This window comes from Miscanthus floridulus, chromosome 16, assembly GCF_019320115.1.
Source record: "Miscanthus floridulus cultivar M001 chromosome 16, ASM1932011v1, whole genome shotgun sequence".
In the NCBI taxonomy this organism is placed as follows: domain Eukaryota; kingdom Viridiplantae; phylum Streptophyta; class Magnoliopsida; order Poales; family Poaceae; genus Miscanthus; species Miscanthus floridulus.
Window position 1 is genome coordinate 108,986,431 of NC_089595.1, and position 18,080 is coordinate 109,004,510.

Genomic DNA, 18,080 nt, shown 5'->3' on the forward strand with positions numbered 1-18,080 from the left:
GGGGTCAGGCACTTTAGTGCCCGTGCCGGCACAAGCACTGCAGTGCCACCGTGCTCAGTGGCACGACACTGTACGCCTAACACTTATAGTGCCGTGTCTGGATCGGTATTTCGGTACGACGGCACTAATAAGCACGGTACGGCTAACCTATCGTGCCTGGCCGTGCCGGGCGGCCCGTTTGGCCAAGTATTTTTACATCATGTATTCCACCCATCCATACTACACTAAACCCCGATCATTTAAACCAGTCAAACCTCACTAGCTTGTACTGTAGCTACTAGCTAGCAGCCACAAGAGCTGGCCATCAGTTACAAGTTGGGTTACTTGTACACCCGGCCCTTCATGTCCTACTCCATCGATCTAACATGACTCAACCACTGCACCTACACCCTTTTCAGTTGCAATTCTTGCTTCTTCCCTGATCACACGGTTCATGCCCCTGTGGCCTTTAGTTTGTTTGTTTTCAGACGGCTTCAAGCTCGTCTTCGGGGCCACCGCCTGCTGTGAGGCTCTTCCGGACGCTGTCGGCTTCGGCAGCGGACGGGTCGGCGACGGCCACCTCCTTCTTCTTCTTGGTGTACTCGCCGTAGAGGTAGGAGGCGAGGCCCCAGGCGCAGAGCGCGGTGGCGATGCCCTTCTCGGCACCGAACGGGTCGCCGAACACAACGACGCCGCCCAGCACGTTCGCCGTGAGCACGGCGGTCATGCACACGCCGCTGTGGAGCGACGACGTCAGGTAGATCACGCCCGCCGTGCCCATGAAGCACGCCTGCCACGTCAGCACCAGCGTCGACACCACGGCCCAGTACAGCGCCGCCGAGCCCTTCCAACGCGCCACCTCCCAGTCCAGGCCGCCCTTCGCCGCCAGCCCGATCGCCGCCACCAGCGAGGCCATGGCCTGCATCACTGCCTGCACCTCCACGGCCAGGACGAACCCGCCGGACACGGCCTGGCGGTACAGGAGCTCCATGACGGGCAGGTACGCGGCGAACAGCCCCGCGGCGCCCAGCGTGACCACGTATCCGACGAAGTAGTGCGCCGCGCTGCCCCCCTCGGGGTTCTCGCCGGAGTCCCCCGAGCGGAGCGCCAGGAGCACGGAGCTGATGGTCAGGAGGACGACGGCATTGAGGTTCACGAAGGTGAGCGGGTGGCGGACGATGATGGCTGCCAGCACGAGCGTGAACGCCAGCTGCGTCGACAACAGCAGCGACGACGTCGACACCGGCAGGAACGACGTGCTGTACGAGAAGAGCAGGTTGTTGGCGCCCATGAGCGCGCCGATGACGAGGCATACCGTGAGGAACCGCCTCGAGAACCACGTGAACGGGCGCGGCGCGACGGCAGGGCGGCCGGCGAAGAACACGGAGATGACCAGCAGCGGGAAGCCCGCCGACTGCACCAGCGTCACCACCCACCGGTTGCGCCCGCCGTGCGCGAAGTAGAACCTGGACAGCAGGCTCGACGCGACGGACCCCACCAGCAGCGCGGCGTAGTTCGCCGTCAGGAGCAGCAGCCGACGGCGTGACGCCGAAGCCGTCGGACTGGCGATGGTTCCACCCGCGGCTGTTGCCATTGTCGGAGACGACTCGTCGAGGAGGAGGGTCGGATGGCGGCGGTGGGCGACGTCGCGGCTGCGCGTGGATTTTGCGCGATGATGAGAGGAGATAGACAGTCGAGGCAGGGTATTGGGGGAATATATAGATAGGACCGATGCATAGCCCAGTTAGAATAGTATTTTTTTTCACAACAAATCAGCCAACGGTACTTTCAGGCATGGTTTATCAGTCAAGCGAACATGACAATGCTCTTTCCTTGTAATTGTAAGCATTTTTTTCCCCGAGCACGTGACTTGGCCATATTTGATTTTCAGTTACCTTTTCTCTTTTGTGGGAAAAAAGGAAATAATGCACTACTCCCCTCATCCCAAAATACATGACGTTTTTGACTTTACATCTTGACTGTTCGTCTTATTTAAAATTTTTATATAAATATTATTTATTTTGTTACAGCTTATTTTATCATTAGAGATACTTTCATAATGACTAGTTTATTTTAGTATTTGCACAAAAAAATTGAATAAGACAAATGGTCAAAACATGATATTTAATAAAAGCAAAAAAATGTCATCTATTTTGGAACGTAGGGAGTAGTTGTTAGACAAGTTTTTTTTCTAATTATGAAATTTTATTCACATGCCATGAGTTCGCTTACACAAGAAGGATCACTACTATGTATCCACAGCTCCACAATGCTTTGATCTCCTTGCTAATTGAGCTAAGCTATAAGAACATCTCCAGAAGTTCTCCTAAATTTATTTTTTCCTAATAAATCTTCATATGGGATACATTCTCACAAAAAATCGTCCTTTCTAAATATTTCTCTTCTCCAACACTTACATTTATCTCAAATAATATAGGTTGGACAATATGAGATGAGAGAGGATAATTTAGGATACCACCAGATATAGGATGATGAATAGTTGGAGGATGATTTTTGTTACATAGTAAACCTTAATAATTTTAGCTTATAAGGGATTAATAGAGGAACTCTTGGAGATGCTCTAACTCATGAGCAGCTGCATTGCACTTTAAAAAAAAAACTCACTCTGGATGTAGAAGAACCCATGCCTGAATTTCCTTTTGGTATGTGCCTATCCAAGATCTTCCTTCTTGATTCGACATTAAGGATGTATCACCCCAATTACGGAGTAAGTACAAATTTATTTGGATCCTATACAATCGTTTGTTTGAATCCAATATTGCTAAACTAGCTAGATTTAAAAGAGGCAAAGCATTTAATACGAGAAAATAACTGCAAAGTCAATAATTCTTATAGCTACTAGGTAGAGTAGAATATCTATATGATGACAAAGCAGTCCATGCATTGAATATAATCGCCGTGTCTAAGCTATCTGCATTCTGCAAGATGGTTTCAAAACGGATCGAGTAGCGCATTCATATAGTGCTACTGCTCAAGCTTCAAGGTATAGTAGAGATCAAATCGACCAATCTTTAGTATAGCGCATGCCATAATTTCAGTCAAAATTGAACGATTTATGGTAGTAGCTAGCCGGCTAGCCGCTACGCACATGCCATATGGAATTCATTCATGACCGGCCATTTAACTCGTTTGAAATTGGATGATTTTGTTTCAACTTGGGGCGGTGGAGAGATTGTGCTTGGGTTGGAATCGGAAAGGGAAAAAATTAAAATTGGGTGGATGCATGCAATGCAAAACGGGATGGAAATCATGCTTTCTTTCTCGATTTGTTTGCTCGTCCGGATTGTCTTCTATCTATTTCCAAGAGGGGTTATTAAATTACATGCATGCATGCAATTATGCAGAGCAGGAAAGAGCATGAGATGGCGGCTCGCCAAACGTTCACGTGCTGTGTTTTGTGCGACGGGTGTAAGTGTAAGCATGTGCCGGAAACCCGAGATGAGAAAACCATGGCGTCCTTGCGGTGTCTGAGAGGGAAGTTTGCTTACACAAAGGCAGAAATTGGAACCATGGCTCTAGCTGTTCTCTTTTACAGATCGACATTGCCTGCTGGCACATGCATGCTTGCACAAGTGCAGAATCGGAAGTTGAACTTCGCAAAGCACAAAAAGGAATGGAAGTGTCATATTGTTCTGGAATTTTACCGTGCCCTCTGTTCGACAAGAGTGTACACAATGTACTTGTGGTTAGAAAAAATAGAAAAGGTCGACGTAGGCACAGGTTCCGAGCAAACGAGTCCTGTACGACCAGGAGTCAGGAACCATCGACCACATCATTGTCTCCTACTTGTTCTTCAAATAAGTTTGATGGGACATCCTTGCGGCGTTAGGACAAAACGTGCCACAAGGAGCAGCCAGCCTTACCACAATCCTCGACTGGTGGAGAGCGTTTGGAGCCGATACAACAAGCGTGGTGTAGACACCCTGTTCACCCTGGTAGCTTGGGAGTTGTGGAAACAGAGGAACATAAGATGTTTCCATGGCACAAACACGCTACTGCTTCAACAACTTGCTATGGTCAAATTCAAAGCCCTCCTCTCCGGACGCCGTCACTACCCTACAACGTGCGGCTGTGGTGGCCCGCGGTGGACCAAGAAAAAAGGCACCCGTCCGCACCTTTCCCCTCTTCCCCTCGCTCCCCCCCCCCTCCCACGTCTTCAACTCCAGCGACGAACGGGATCCAGGCCTCTAGGGCTGGATCTAGCGTCTGCTAGCCGCGTCCGGCCATCCGCCCACCCAACCTCCTCCTTGACGATGGCCGGCGGTGGCTTCATTCGGACGGCCGGAGGCGACTCTGGGGCCGCGCGCCTGCCTCCAGTGGCGGCCGACCGTCCAGATCCGGGCCGCCTAGGGGGGATCTTGCACTAGATGCGCCTAGCCTGTGGCCCAACCGCTCCTCCTCAACGACAGCGGACGGGCGGCCTATGCCCCTCGGCGTCTAGCAGTGCCTAACGAGGCCGGCGACCTAGCTAGGCCGCCTGTCCGCCCGCGCCGACCGGAGGATGGCAGCCAAGTCCGGCAGCAGCCTGGCTACTCCCGACGGCGTTGGTGGCCTAGCTGGGCCCTAGCTAGCCAGGCCATGGTTGGCCTACCCCAGGGCTGCCAGATTTGGAGGCCGGATGGCTGCTGGTCGTGGCCGGATGGCTGCCAAATTTGTCTCTGCCTCTCCAGTGCATTCAAGGCGACTAGCGGTGGCCGGTGTCGGGTCGGCCGGTCCAGCGAACATTTTTTTGGTGAAAACTCTGCCCGACGTCTTTGCTTCGGGCCGGCAACGATGGTACAAATTGTGCCATCTACCTTCTTGACGGCGCTGTTGAAGTTTCTGTTCGTCGCAGGCGACGAAAGTCTTTCTCGTGCTCTTCGTGCACCATTGTTGGCATCTGTGGTTGCCAACCCCTTCTTGGAGGCTTCGTTGGAGCACTTTTGTCGCCGTCCCGCCTCTCTCGGAGTTGCTCCTGGCTGTGTTGTGCTTGCGTGTGCATCAACTCTTCCTTCGCTTTGGTCTATCCAGCTCAGATGTTTGGTGTTGCTGCGGACACTTGGCCGCTTGCACTCTTCTCGGTGAATGCTTTGTCGTCGTTGCTGCCTAGGCGAATACTTTGTTGTCGATATCTCTCCCCTCTTGCGAATACTTTGCCACATGGTCTTTGGCGGATGCTTTGCCGCCGTGCTGCTTGTTGATCTTGTTCGGGCGAATACTTTGCCACCGTGATCGTCTCTTTTTAGTGGATGCTTTATCACCACGGCTTTATCTCCCCTATTGGCAGCCTCTGCGTTGTTATTTTTCTTACAGGTCCTGTCGGTTAGGTTGTGGCGGAGGGCCTTCTCCCTACCACGCTTCTTTAACCACTGCCTGTGTGGTTCTTTAAGCTGCGCTATGGCTTCTCTCATAGCTACGTCGTGTAAACCGTTCTTTCGTTACTCTCTTAATGAAATACATGTGAAGTCATGTTCTTGAAAAATAACATCTAATTTTTTTTGAAGGGTCACATACTTTCTTTAGCACAAATAAATAATTTATTTATTCACAAAAAATATTTTAAGAAGCTTTTTCATATATAAGAGTACTGATAAGCCGATAAACATGAGCGCTAAAATATATAGGCCCTGTTCGCTTGTGTTACGAATAGTATTTTCAGCCATGACTTTTTAGCGAAGCGAACAACAGATAAGTCTAGATTGCCATCTATCGTTTTAAATTATCGTATAAGTACCAAATAATCTTTGATTTTACCATCCTCTATATCAAACATTCTTCTACGAAGTTCCTAAAAAACATTCTTCTGCGAACGATTCATGAATACTGTACCAAATTCATATGTTGCTAGTAGAGAAATGACCATCCTCCTGCCCTCACACAACCCCCACCTGTTTCTCCACACTACACCCTCTCTAGCTAGGCTAGAGCTCACGCAAGTTTGTGCAACGCACCATCGCGTTCAGTGTGGGATCACCCCAAGACAAAGTGGACAAACGCGTACGATACCTGAAAAGCTCCAAACATGGGGCCAAGATAGTCGTGACCACCCATCCGTAGGATCGGATCGAGCACACCGGACGGGAGTCTGGACTCTGGAGCCACGGTCGCGCAAACTTGCAAAATGTTCATTAAAGAAAAAAGAAGTGAAAAGATTGCCACAGATCATGCATTCATCGTCGTCGCCATCGATCGGAGGGGGGGACCCCTAGCCGCAAGCAAGCGCGCGGCGTCGCGAGCGGCCGTGCTCATCCGGACGCGCGGCGCGGCGAGGCATTGTCCCGGTGCATGCACGCCGTACGTGCGGAGCGTGGGAGGCCAGCGCCGAGCTCGCGCAGGCGGGTGGGGGCGGCCGGGCCACGCGCGCCGAGCGCCTCCACGTCGACGCCGTGCCGCTGTGCTTGTGCGCGCGTCAGCCATGCAAGCCATCACATCACACGGCATATGCACGGCCTGGCAAAAGCATGCACTGCGCTGCACGCCGGCCGGGGTGGATAGATAGATACGCTCTGTGGCATTGTGCACGCATCCAGTCGGACACGCTTCGAGCGTGTTTTGATCGTGTCCTGATAGGCAGCTCGATCGCCGGCTAGGCTTCCATTGCCAGCAGCACTACGTAGTGACACACATTCATCGTCAGTTGCTAGTGTGCTTTCGTTGCCGTTTGGATTTGGCTGATTGAGAATTGCAAGAAATCGAGAGGAGGAAGATGCTTGGAAAGACACGATCGGCGATACCATTTTTCGGTACGGTTAACAAGCGTTGCTATTGATCGGCACTAGTTTCGTCAGGGAGATCGCTGTGTATCGATCGGTACACGCGTTTGTAGCCGTGACTGATATCCTCGTGCTGCCGAGGAGTGAGGAGTACTGTACTGAGGATGTGGAGTGCGACGTCGTTGTTGGCATGGGCGGAAAGCTTCTAGCTAGAGGCTGGAGACCTGGCGGAGTGGCACGTACGTATACTTAGTGTTATTTCTCAAATTAAAGACTTATTAGGCGACACGAACTGTATGAATTTTGCGTGGCTTTGTGTAAAGAGCGAGCTAGGGACGTACGGAGGCGTCAACACTTGCTGTGGCAACCGCAAAATATTGCCTTGTCCCAAAATATAAGCATGTTTACACTTAATCGTAGTGGATTTATTTTTTTAATCACAATTCACATACACACAAACTCACTCTATCCTATGTGCACATCCGAAAGACTGATCTCGAACTCCGTAAAGTCGCCAACGCTTTTCTGTCGATGGGCACATTGCCTATCAATTGAGCAAAATGCAAGCATCTATTTAAAGTCGAGGATTTGAATCTAGATGGATAGGTTTTCAATGCAAACCTAAACAACCGAGCTACGCTCAACTCTATGGGAAGAGTGCCTAGAGCAGCTGGCAAAGTCTCCACGGGTGGAGCTACTGGTCCAGGGTTCGAACCAAGGCTCCCCACGTTGGCCTCCATGAAGGCCACGCCCAAGGCCGGTGCCGCTTATTAAAAAAATAGTGGATTTTATATCATCGTTGTAATCATTGTTATTACCATTATTATTTAGATTTGGTTAAAGTTATGATAATTTAATATAGTATTGTATCTACAATACAGTGGACCGAAAAAGTAAACCCTCCAATTCAATTCTGGGGTGTAAAGTTATCTATGAATTCAAATATGCGTGATGTTTAGTGCACAAAAGATGGATCTTTAGATTCTTATTTTACATGTCTTTTGTAAAATATTGGTTTGGTCGTATATTTGATGACATACTGTTAGAAAAATTAATGGTCAAGCAAAGTATAATTTAAGAGGATTTCTAAAATCCTAATACACCTTATAAAAAGAAATGGAGCCAATAGTAATTTCAAATATTAAGCCCCACCTTGTGCTATTTCCAATAATCGTAGAATTTTGTGCCCGAGCTATATCTTCAATTCTTCATGAAGATATTGCTGTTCTCTTTTTCCTCTTGACTTACTGCCAAATCAGTAAAAAAAAACTATGTACCAGTTAATCAATGTTTATTATACTATCTAATGGGAGTATATGTTCTAAGCATCTCCATTAGTTCAGAGTTGCTGCTGGGAGCTATAGCTAAACTTATATGCCACCTTCAGTTCAGCGAGTAACAGATAACAATAAAAGATTGCTTACCAACCGTCTATATATATACTTACCACAAACAATAAAAGATTGCACAGTGAAGTCAATGTGTTAGATTTTCTACATAATTGATCCACCAGTTGTGTAGCTGCATAGTATGTATGAGATAGAGAGACAGTGACGACCTAGCAAGTTAGGTCCTTACTCTCATGCATGGTAGGCTCTTTCACAGTTCTGGCATCAGGGCACTCAAAGAGCCTAACTCTTGTTTCCTTACTAACACATGACTTCTTTTGCTTTCTCATCCTTCCATATATTGGCAAAAATCCTATATAAGCTATATAGCTCAGGGCTAGACCGCCGGGAAGCTAGCACTCATAATATCAGAAAAAAAAATACATGAAAAAAATAAATAAACGCCCTCAAAACGTTCATAGTTTAGTGGCCTAGTTTTGTTGCCGATGGTGTGGATGTGGACACTTGTCGATAACGGCTCGATCGAGGTACTTCACACTACTGGACGACGCTAGAGAAGGAGCTGGACCGGTCAAAAGACAAAAGCTGCGTCCTTCATGAGAACAGCATGCTGAAATAATGGCTTCAATGATCAGCCTGTTGACCTAGTTTTTGCTATGGAACGATGAAGCGTAAGTCTTACACACGATCTGACACGTCAATAGCTACTATTGTCTTCGTCCGGAAATAAGTTCAGTTAGCAGCTCTAGGAGAGCCAGAGAGTGATATGAATAATGTGAGTTTTATTGGTGAGGTACATGGAATGGAAGTCATCTCTTTGTTACTCTGTAACTTCCCGAAACTAGTACGGTCATTTTGTACACCGGTCATTTTCCCGAAGCTATTGGATGATGCTGATGATTCCTCTTCGCCTATGTGGCCAAGAGCTGTGCCTGCAGGTACTCGTCTCCCTGGCGGTATGGATGCCGCACCTGGGACCCCTGGTGCCCCTACCACCGGTCCGGCTGGTGCTGCTGCCCCGGCGGGTCCGGCTGGTGCTGCTGCCCCTTCGGACTCAGCGCCCCATATGTCCGGTGCTACCGTGGCCCCCTCAGCTGGCGCCCCTACCAACGGTCCGGCTGGTGCTGCTGCCCCTGCGGACTCAGCGTTCCAGGTTGTTGCCAGCGGCGCCGGCTGTACCACCGGCCGCACCACCACCACGACCACGGAGGTGATCGTTCCTGTCACTAATACGCACAGCATGCGCACCCGTGGCAAGGACGGTTTTCGGCAACCCGTGGATCACCTTAATCTCCACATGACGGCTTCGTCTACCACTCCAGTACCTTCGTCCGTCCGTGCCGCTCTTTCGGATCTGGCCTGGCATCTTGCTATGCAGGCCGAGTTCAACGCCGCAAACGACACCTGGACCTTGGTGCCTAGCCCTCCTGGCGTCAACCTTGTCACCGGCAAGTGGGTTTTTTCGTCACAAGTTCAAGTCAGATGGCTCTCTTGACCGCTACAAAGCCCGGTGGGTGCTTCGTGGTTTCACACAGCGTCCGGGCATTGATTATGATGAGACATTCAGTCCAGTTGTCAAGCCAGCGACCATCCGGATGGTACTCACTTTGGCACTGTCTCGCTCCTGGCCGATTCACCAGCTTGATGTGAAGAATGCATTTCTCCATGGCACTTTGACTGAGACAGTCTACTGCGCACAACCAACTGGGTTTGTCGACTCTTCCAAGCCCAATTATGTCTGTCACCTGAACAAGTCACTCTATGGGTTGAAGCAAGCTCCTCGCGCCTGGCACAGTCGCTTCGCCTCTCACATTACCTCACTCGGGTTTGTTGAGGCCAAGTCTGACACGTCGTTGTTCATCTACTGCAAAGGTGCTGACATGGCTTTTCTTTTACACTATGTTGATGATATTGTTCTCATTGTGTCGTCTCCGAGTCTCCTCCATCGGATTATCGCAGCACTTCGCCAGGAATTCTCCATGACAGACATGGGGCCTCTTCACCATTTTCTAGGTGTCAGTGTTTAGCGCAAAGGTGACAGTTTATTTCTCTCTCAGAGACAGTACATGCTGGACATTCTGGACCGTGCCGGTATGAGTCACTACAAGCCGAGCAGCACTCTTGTGGACACTCACTCCAAGCTTTTTGCTGATGGTGTTTCAGTCGCTGATCCGAGTCAGTATCGCAGTCTTGCCGGGGCTCTTCAGTACCTCACCTTCACAAGACCAGACATTGCGTATGCTGTTCAGCAGGTCTGCCTGTACATGCATGACCCACGGGAACCTCATTTGAGCGCTCTGAAGCGCATTCTCCGGTACCTTCAAGGTACATTGGATCTCGGTCTACACCTCCACCGGACCTCTCCAGCTGATCTCACTGTCTACACCGATGCAGATTAGGCGGGCTGTCCTGACACACGCAAATCCACCTCGGGTTATGCAGTGTTTCTCGGGGACAATCTCATCTCCTGGTCGTCCAAGCGTCAGCCTACAGTGTCTCGGTCCAGTGCAGAGGCAGAGTATCGAGCAGTCGCGAATGGAGTCGCTGAAGCCTGCTGGTTGCGCCAACTTCTGATAGAGCTTCGCTGCCCACTCCGTCCACCAACCCGGTTCAGCATCAGCAAACCAAGCATATTGTGATCGACCTGCACTTCGTTAGAGAATGAGTCGCCCTCGGTGAAGTCCGCGTCCTGCACGTTCCCACTTCGTCTCAGTACGCCGACATCTTCACCAAGGGTTTGCCGACGTCCGTGTTTACGGAGTTTAGGTCCAGTCTTAATGTTCCTGGTGCTCCCAGTTCAGACTGCGGGGGAGTGTTGGAATGTAATATGGCGTGTGGGCCTGCCTGGCCTCCCACATTGCCTATATATGTAAACGCTGATCCAACATAGTAATCATTGAGTATTCCCTAATCCTACTCTTTCAGATGGTTTACTGGTCAATTCTGATCAGAACTTGGTGTCCAGTAGCTGCTAGCTGTCCCAGTTTGGAACTTTGCTACATCCTGGTGCTCTGCAATAACTAGCGCAATGTAATCTTAGCACATAAAAATTCAAAATTGTACTTGTAACCATTTGGCTGTACAGAACAGAAATGTGGCTGTATGTAACTATGTATATATATAGCTCGATCAGGGATATATATGACGGTGTTGATCAGTTGCCCATATGATTGGCGTCCTCATCGCTCATGATATGAAGTTGCTGTACCGCTGCAGATATGTGGATGTGGATAGATGATCACACGATCCAAAAGGTTGTCGGCCATCAGTAGTTATATTTATATATGGCACGGTCATCTGCTGCAAATGGAAATCACATGGGCCCCGTTCGCTTGAGGAATTTTGGAGGAATCTGAATGAATGTGGAGGAATTTACGAGAAAAAACACTGTTCTGAATAAAAAAAAGCGTATTAAGCCGGGTTTAAAGGCACGCGAACGGGTCATGATCGACGGATGCGTGCAATCAGACTTCGCTCAGTCTACTTCCTAAATCCTAACGAGGGTACGTACGGCGATATCCCTTTCAAACTGGCTATATATATCATATGTGCGGCATCCATGTTTATCCCTATGACTATATATGACATTATATTATTTGTCGATCCATGGCGCATGCTCTAATTAGTGATTTAATGGATAGTGATGGCGATTGAGTGAAGGGTCTGATCGATTTGTGGCTACGATTGCCACTACCATTATTGCATATTTCCATCGAGTGGCAGCACTTAAAATTTGTTTTTCAATTTATTTTTTGGGAGACGAGAGAGAACTCACATCGATCAGTACTACCAAGTGCTACTCCTTCGGTCCCAAAATAACAGTCACCGTTGATGTACGCGTCACAAGTTTAACTCGATTTATAGAACAGATGGAATATATTATTTCCATCCACCTGATCTTCTTAGTTCTAAGCTCTAATCAGTCTACACATGAAAAAGAGAAATAAAAACACCTATCCCACCCTACCAATCTACAAAATCACCGTACATACTGGCGTTAAAAAATTGGCCGTCTTTTTTTGGTTAAAAAAAAATCACAGAAATACCTTTGAACTTTCTATGACCATCCCATGCTCCACCATCCGCGAAACTCATCCACGACTACCTCTGTTGATATAATCCTTCTTCCTTTTCTTGGCTCATCATATATTTGCTTATAGCTAGTCTTGCACAATCTAAGCTTGTAGTTGCCACCACATGAATAGCGCCATAGCGGCACCCCCTCCTCCTCGCCACCACATTCTTGTTATAGCCATCACTGTAGGCCCATTCACATCCCTACATCTTCTCCAGACATGGGCCATAAAGTTGCATCTAAATTTGAGTTTTAGACCCATTTGGCACAAATTTATAACTCACGGGGCGGTGAATATACATTGTATCTCCAAGAGTTTCAAAAATCCACTCCCAATCTTGATTTTTTTTGGCAAGATTGAAAAAACTACTCTCCAACAATACCCTATCTCAAGTCTCAATTTTTCGTACTTGGGAAAGGGACCCCATTGCGCGGATTTATATGCATGCGTATGCATCGACCAATACGGAGGTGGAGGACACGACAAAGAATAGAGAGTAGGATAGGGTTCCGAATGCAAATATATAAGAAATAAATAAAGTATAAAAATGACTAGAGCGATTTAAAAGCGGTCAGGGATTTCTAATACAAAATTGTCTTCTATATTTTAGGAGCAAAATTTCAGAAACTCTTGGAGAAACCCAACAAATATGCTCCCAACTTTTGTTAGTCATTCGTAAAACTCATTAATTTACCAATTTTATTTTGAAAACTGTTGGACATAGCGTGTCAGGGTTGGCTGACCCGATGACCTATAGTATCCTCTGTTTTCGTGCCAGTTTAGACCCTGGTAAAATTTAAAAGTTGACCCTGGCAAATGCATCCCATCCCGCAAGAGAATACATGCATCTCGGAGTGTTTCAAAGTCTGTGTATAACTCAGTGCACTGCACTTTTGATTTAATAAAAGCTTCCGTCTCAAAAGAGAGAGAGAGAGAGAATACATATCTTGTTTCATTTGCAAGTAGACAGTATGGCTAAGGCACAGGCGAAAGGCCAGCAAGCCGCGAGCCCGCTACTGGACGTGGAGTTGTGGACTCAAGCAGGCAACACAAGCTCAGAAGCCCAAAAGTCACCTGCCTGCAAATCAATTGCTCTCCCTGCCGAATGATTCACTTTCTCACGTCGCGGCTTTCGCTCGCCCCTCATGGCCTGGTGCCGCGACCGCGCATCACCGCATCCTACCGGTGAGCCGGTGACTGGTGTGACGTGCAAGTCTCTTTGAGCCTACAAGTACACCAACACCAACAAATCTCCAATTCTACACTTGTTTGTTTATCACCTTGATGTTCATTTTTTCCCCCTGAGAGTCAGAGGTCTTATATCTGTCTCTCTGTCAATTATGTTAGTACACAGATACACCTGGACAGATGCCCATACTAGGTCATGTTTCGTAATATGAACAAAATTCAGAAGCAAACCAAAGAAAGATTTTTTTCCAACTAGCCAATGAGGATCGAGTGATAGAAAAATTGGCTCGTTCCAGCAAGATGTCAGGTAAGGAAATTACTGATTTCTAATCATCTCGGCATGGTTCACAACTACAGAATTGATTTTTAGCAACGAGAGCTTTTCTAGAGGCGACTCAATTTAGAACCGAGCAGCCTCTAGAAATGTACCGCTAATCCTTGAGAGGCACCTCAAGAAGAGATGGAAGGGCAACAAACACCAATCATACAGTCTTTGTTCTTCATGAGTGTCTCACGACGCGAGGTAAATCTTCGATGAGCTTCCATATGATCTAACAAAATGTAGGTGGTTTTAATTTTTTTCCTTAGGCAAACTACTTTTAACTTTAACAAAAAATCACAAAAAAATACATTGACATCTGCGTTACTCAATAAATACACTGTTAAGATATATTTATGGCGATTTAATGGAACTAATTTGATGTAGTAGATATGATATATTTTTCTCTTTAAACATGGTTAAAGAAATACGTAATACGTTCTGAAACGTAATACGCTGATATGATGATATATTTATGGAGTATAGAAGTTTAACTTGGGATAAAAACGTAATACGTTCTGAAACGTAGGGAGCATAATAGTGTTCATAAAAAAGTAGAAATGGATTGGATACATCTTATACTTATGATGTAAACTGCCTTGTATGTTCGGGGACAGACGGGAAGCCGCCGGAAATAAGGACGTCGTTGAACGAGCATTAGTAGCAACTGAAAGCCCAAAATTCTCGCACGGAAACTCACTACAGATTCATCCATTTTCGATATCTCCCAGGAGATAACCGATCCATCCACATTTTGTCCAGTAAACTAGGCCGTTTACCATATATATAGAGTCTTTGTTTCCTCCAAAATCTCGATCTCATTCGTTCTCATCGTCATCGAGCAAATCGCCCCACTTACAACCAACACCGCTGCTGCCGCCGCCGCTGCCATCATTGCTTACGCCTCCGCGACGAGCCATTATCTGCAATGGCGATCACCAGCGCGCGCCGCCGTCGGATAGCCCTCCTGGCGGCGAACTACGCGGCGCTGCTGGTGGGTTCAGTCGCGGCGAGCCTTCTGTCCCGGTACTACTTCGCGCACGGCGGCCAGAACCGGTGGATCGTCACGCTGGTGTAGTCGGTCGGGTTCCCGCTGCTTGTCCCCGCCGTGTTCTTCGCCTCCGGCCGTCCCGCCGCCGCGCCGCGCCGTTCCTGTGGTTCTCCCGGAGGTTCCTCGCCGTCTGCCTGGGCATCGGCGCCCTCATGGGCGTCAACAACCTGCTGTTCTCGTACAGCTCCTCGTTCCTGCCCATGTCCATATCATCGCTGCTGCTGTCCATGCAGCTCGCCTTCACGCTCGTCTTCGCCGTCGTCATCGTCCGCCACCCGATCACCTTCGTGAACCTCAACGTCGTCCTCCTCCTCACGCTCAGCTCGGTGCTCCTCGCGCTCCGCTTGGGGGACTCCGGCGAGACCCCCGAGGGTGGCGGCCAGTCGTGCTACGTCCTCGGCTACGTCGTCACCCGGGGCGACGGACTAGTTCTAAGTGTCGTTTAACGTTAGAGAGACACTTGGAGCGACGACCAGTAGTTTAGGACTTTGTTTTTTCTTTGGTCGTACTATTAAGGGGGGTATGAACTAGTAGCTTGACCTAGGTGAATCTAATAGTTTAGGTGTGATGCACACTTGTCAAACTTAGCACTAGGTAGCTCAAGGACAGCTCATAGATCAGTTGAAGTCGTTGCCGTTCACAAAGTTGGTAGAATTTGAGGTGAATGGAGACTTGGATGATGACCAGACGCTAGACCAGATGCATAGGTGCCGCGTCCAGTCAGCGTTAGCTCGTGCAGCTAGGGCTTACTCATCGACCGGACGCTGGCTCCTAGTCAGGATCGGACGCGCAGGTGTGTGCAACTATAGAGCAAGCAGCACTCATGAAGGATCAGACGCTGTGACCTGACACACTAGAGGCCATGTCCGATCAACAACAGTAAACATCCAGAGAAGGAAATTGCTGACCAGACATGTCATGAGTGGTAATCGGACGCTGGTCAGAGTCCGATCACCTCGAAATGTGCTGAGTTGGACCCCAATGGGTATGTTTTGAAGTGAGGAGTATAAATACTTCCCCACTCGTCCAACTTAGCCCTCTTACCCATTTGTTCAGCTGAGAAATACCTTTGGAGTGCAAGGGAGAGCAAGAGCCTAGTGGGGTGATTGAGATTTGATAATCCAAGATTAAGGACCTCATTAGTGCATAGGGAGTAGCAAGTGTGCATCCACCTTTCTCATTAGTCTTGTCTTGGTCATGTGAGAGTTTGTGCTTATTACTCTTGGTGATCGTCATCACCTAGACAGCTCGGTGATGATTGGAAGCTTGGTGATCATCTGGCGAAGCTTGTGGATGACCCAAGTCGTGTTGTGAGCGGTTGTGGACGATTCACCACGACGGAGTGTCAAAGAATCAGCCCGTAGAGAGCACTTGATTCTTGCGTAGATCAAGGAGGAGCTACACCCTTACGTGGGTGCTCCAACGAGGACTAGTGGGGAGTGGCGACTCTCTGATACCTCAGAAAAACATCGTCGCGTTCCTCTCCTTCTCTTAACTTTGAGCATTTACATTTGAGCAATTCAATTCATATCTTTACATTCTTAGAATTGCCAAGCTAGAGTATAATTGAAACCTAGTGTACAAAATTTTTGTGTGGTAGAACAATAGAAACACTTCTAGGCACAAGAGGGTGAAATAGACTAAGTGTAGGGCTTACTTATTACAAAAAAAAATAGAATAAGTCCAATTCACCCCCCTTCTTAGGCATCTTGATCCTTTCAAATGGTATCAAAGCCTCATGCTCCTTGAATTAGGCTTAACCGGCTAGAGCAAGATGTCCCATAGGGATAGACCCCCTCTCGTCTTTGAGGGAGATGACTTTCCTTATTGGAAAATTCGCATGAAGGCATACCTAGAGGCTCTAGATGTTGGAGTGCTTAGAGCCACCTCACAAGGTTTTCCAACACCTAGGGATCCCGCTAACCTTCAAGGTGATGAGATTCACTACGAGAAGTGGAATGCAAAGTCTAGAAACACTTTTTTAGAGGCCTTTGCAAGGATATCTTTAACCATGTGCGGAACCACAAAGACGTCCATCAACTATGGTCGAATATTTTTGCACTCCATGAGAGAACCGAGAGTGAGCATGAGGAACGCTATCACCTCATGATGAAGAAGCTTAATTCATTTGAAATGCTTCCTAGTGAAAGTGCTAATGAAATGTATTCATGCTTGAATGTTCTTGTAGAGGAGGTCAATGGGCTTGGACTCACTCAAATGCAACCATCCGATGTTGTGAGAAAGATCTTGAGTGTCCTCCCCATTGACAAGTATGGGCATATTGTGATGGTGCTTCATCAAGGCGATCTTTCCACCGCTACACCAACTCAAATATTAGGGAAGATCAATGCACATGAGATGTACATGCACATCACTCCATAAGATGGCTCTTCTTCCACCAAGAAGAAAGTACCTCAAGTGATGATGCGATTAATGATGCAAGCCTTGTTCTCATGGTGAGAAGAACCGCCAAGATGCTCAAGAAGCTAAACAAGAATGGTGTCAAGTTTAATGGCAAGAAGAAGAAATTCTTCACTAGTAGTAGAAGGAAGCCCATCTTCGAAATGGATTGCTACAATTGTGGAGATCTTGGTCATCTAGCTCATCAATGCCCCAAACCCAAGAAAGACAAGTATAAGAAAAAGTACAAGGGCAAGAAAGATGACTCAAGTGATGATGATGTTGAGAAGAAGAAGAACAAGCCATACAAGAAGAAAGATGACAAGAAGAAGGAATTTCACAAGAAGAAGAAGAATGGCAAGGTCTATATTATTGGTGATTGGTTCACGGACATTGAATCATCAAGTGGCTCATCCGATGATGAAAGTAAAATGAGAAGGAGAAGGTGGCCGCTCTTGTAATTGGGTCTTCACTACCTTCACCGACACCATCATCATCATCTTCTACACACCTATGCCTCATGGCCAAGGATGAATGAAAGGTATAAAATGATGATGGTAGTGGTGGTGATGACAATGCTAGTGATGATAAGAATGGTAGTGATAGTGATGAAGAATTTGAATCACCTTCTTATGATGATCTTATGAAATTGTTAAACCAATACACTAAAATTATTAGAAACACAAAAGCTAAAAATGAGAAGCTAGAACTTGTGAATGACTCACTCTTAGCAAAGTATGACATAGCCGAAAAAGCTAATGATGAGCTTAGAGAAGAGAACAAAATTGTGTCATCCAAACTCAAGGAACTCAAAACCTCTAAAAGGGAGCTTAGAGAAAAACATGATAAACTTGAGGAGATACACAATGAACTCACCACTAGTTACAACTTGCTAAAAGAAGAGTACGCTAATCTCAAGATTAATCATGGTAATCTTGTTCTTTTTCATGAGTTATTGCCAAATAAGACACATGATGCTACCAACAATGTTGTTAAGATTGATAT

The 18,080-nt window shown here is 47.5% G+C and overlaps 1 protein-coding gene and 1 pseudogene across 1 annotated transcript; one reads left to right on the forward strand and one right to left on the reverse strand.

Moving 5' to 3' along the window:
• Positions 1 to 220: 220 nt before the first annotated feature.
• LOC136513966 (probable purine permease 4) lies at positions 221 to 1,663 on the reverse strand. The gene has a single exon (XM_066507946.1). The coding sequence runs from the start codon at positions 1,571 to 1,573 to the stop codon at positions 464 to 466; it is 1,110 nt and encodes a 369-aa protein (XP_066364043.1). The 5' UTR covers positions 1,574 to 1,663; the 3' UTR covers positions 221 to 463.
• A 12,889-nt stretch (positions 1,664 to 14,552) lies between these two features.
• On the forward strand, positions 14,553 to 15,121 carry LOC136511243 (probable purine permease 4; annotated as a pseudogene).
• The last annotated feature ends 2,959 nt before the right edge of the window (positions 15,122 to 18,080 follow it).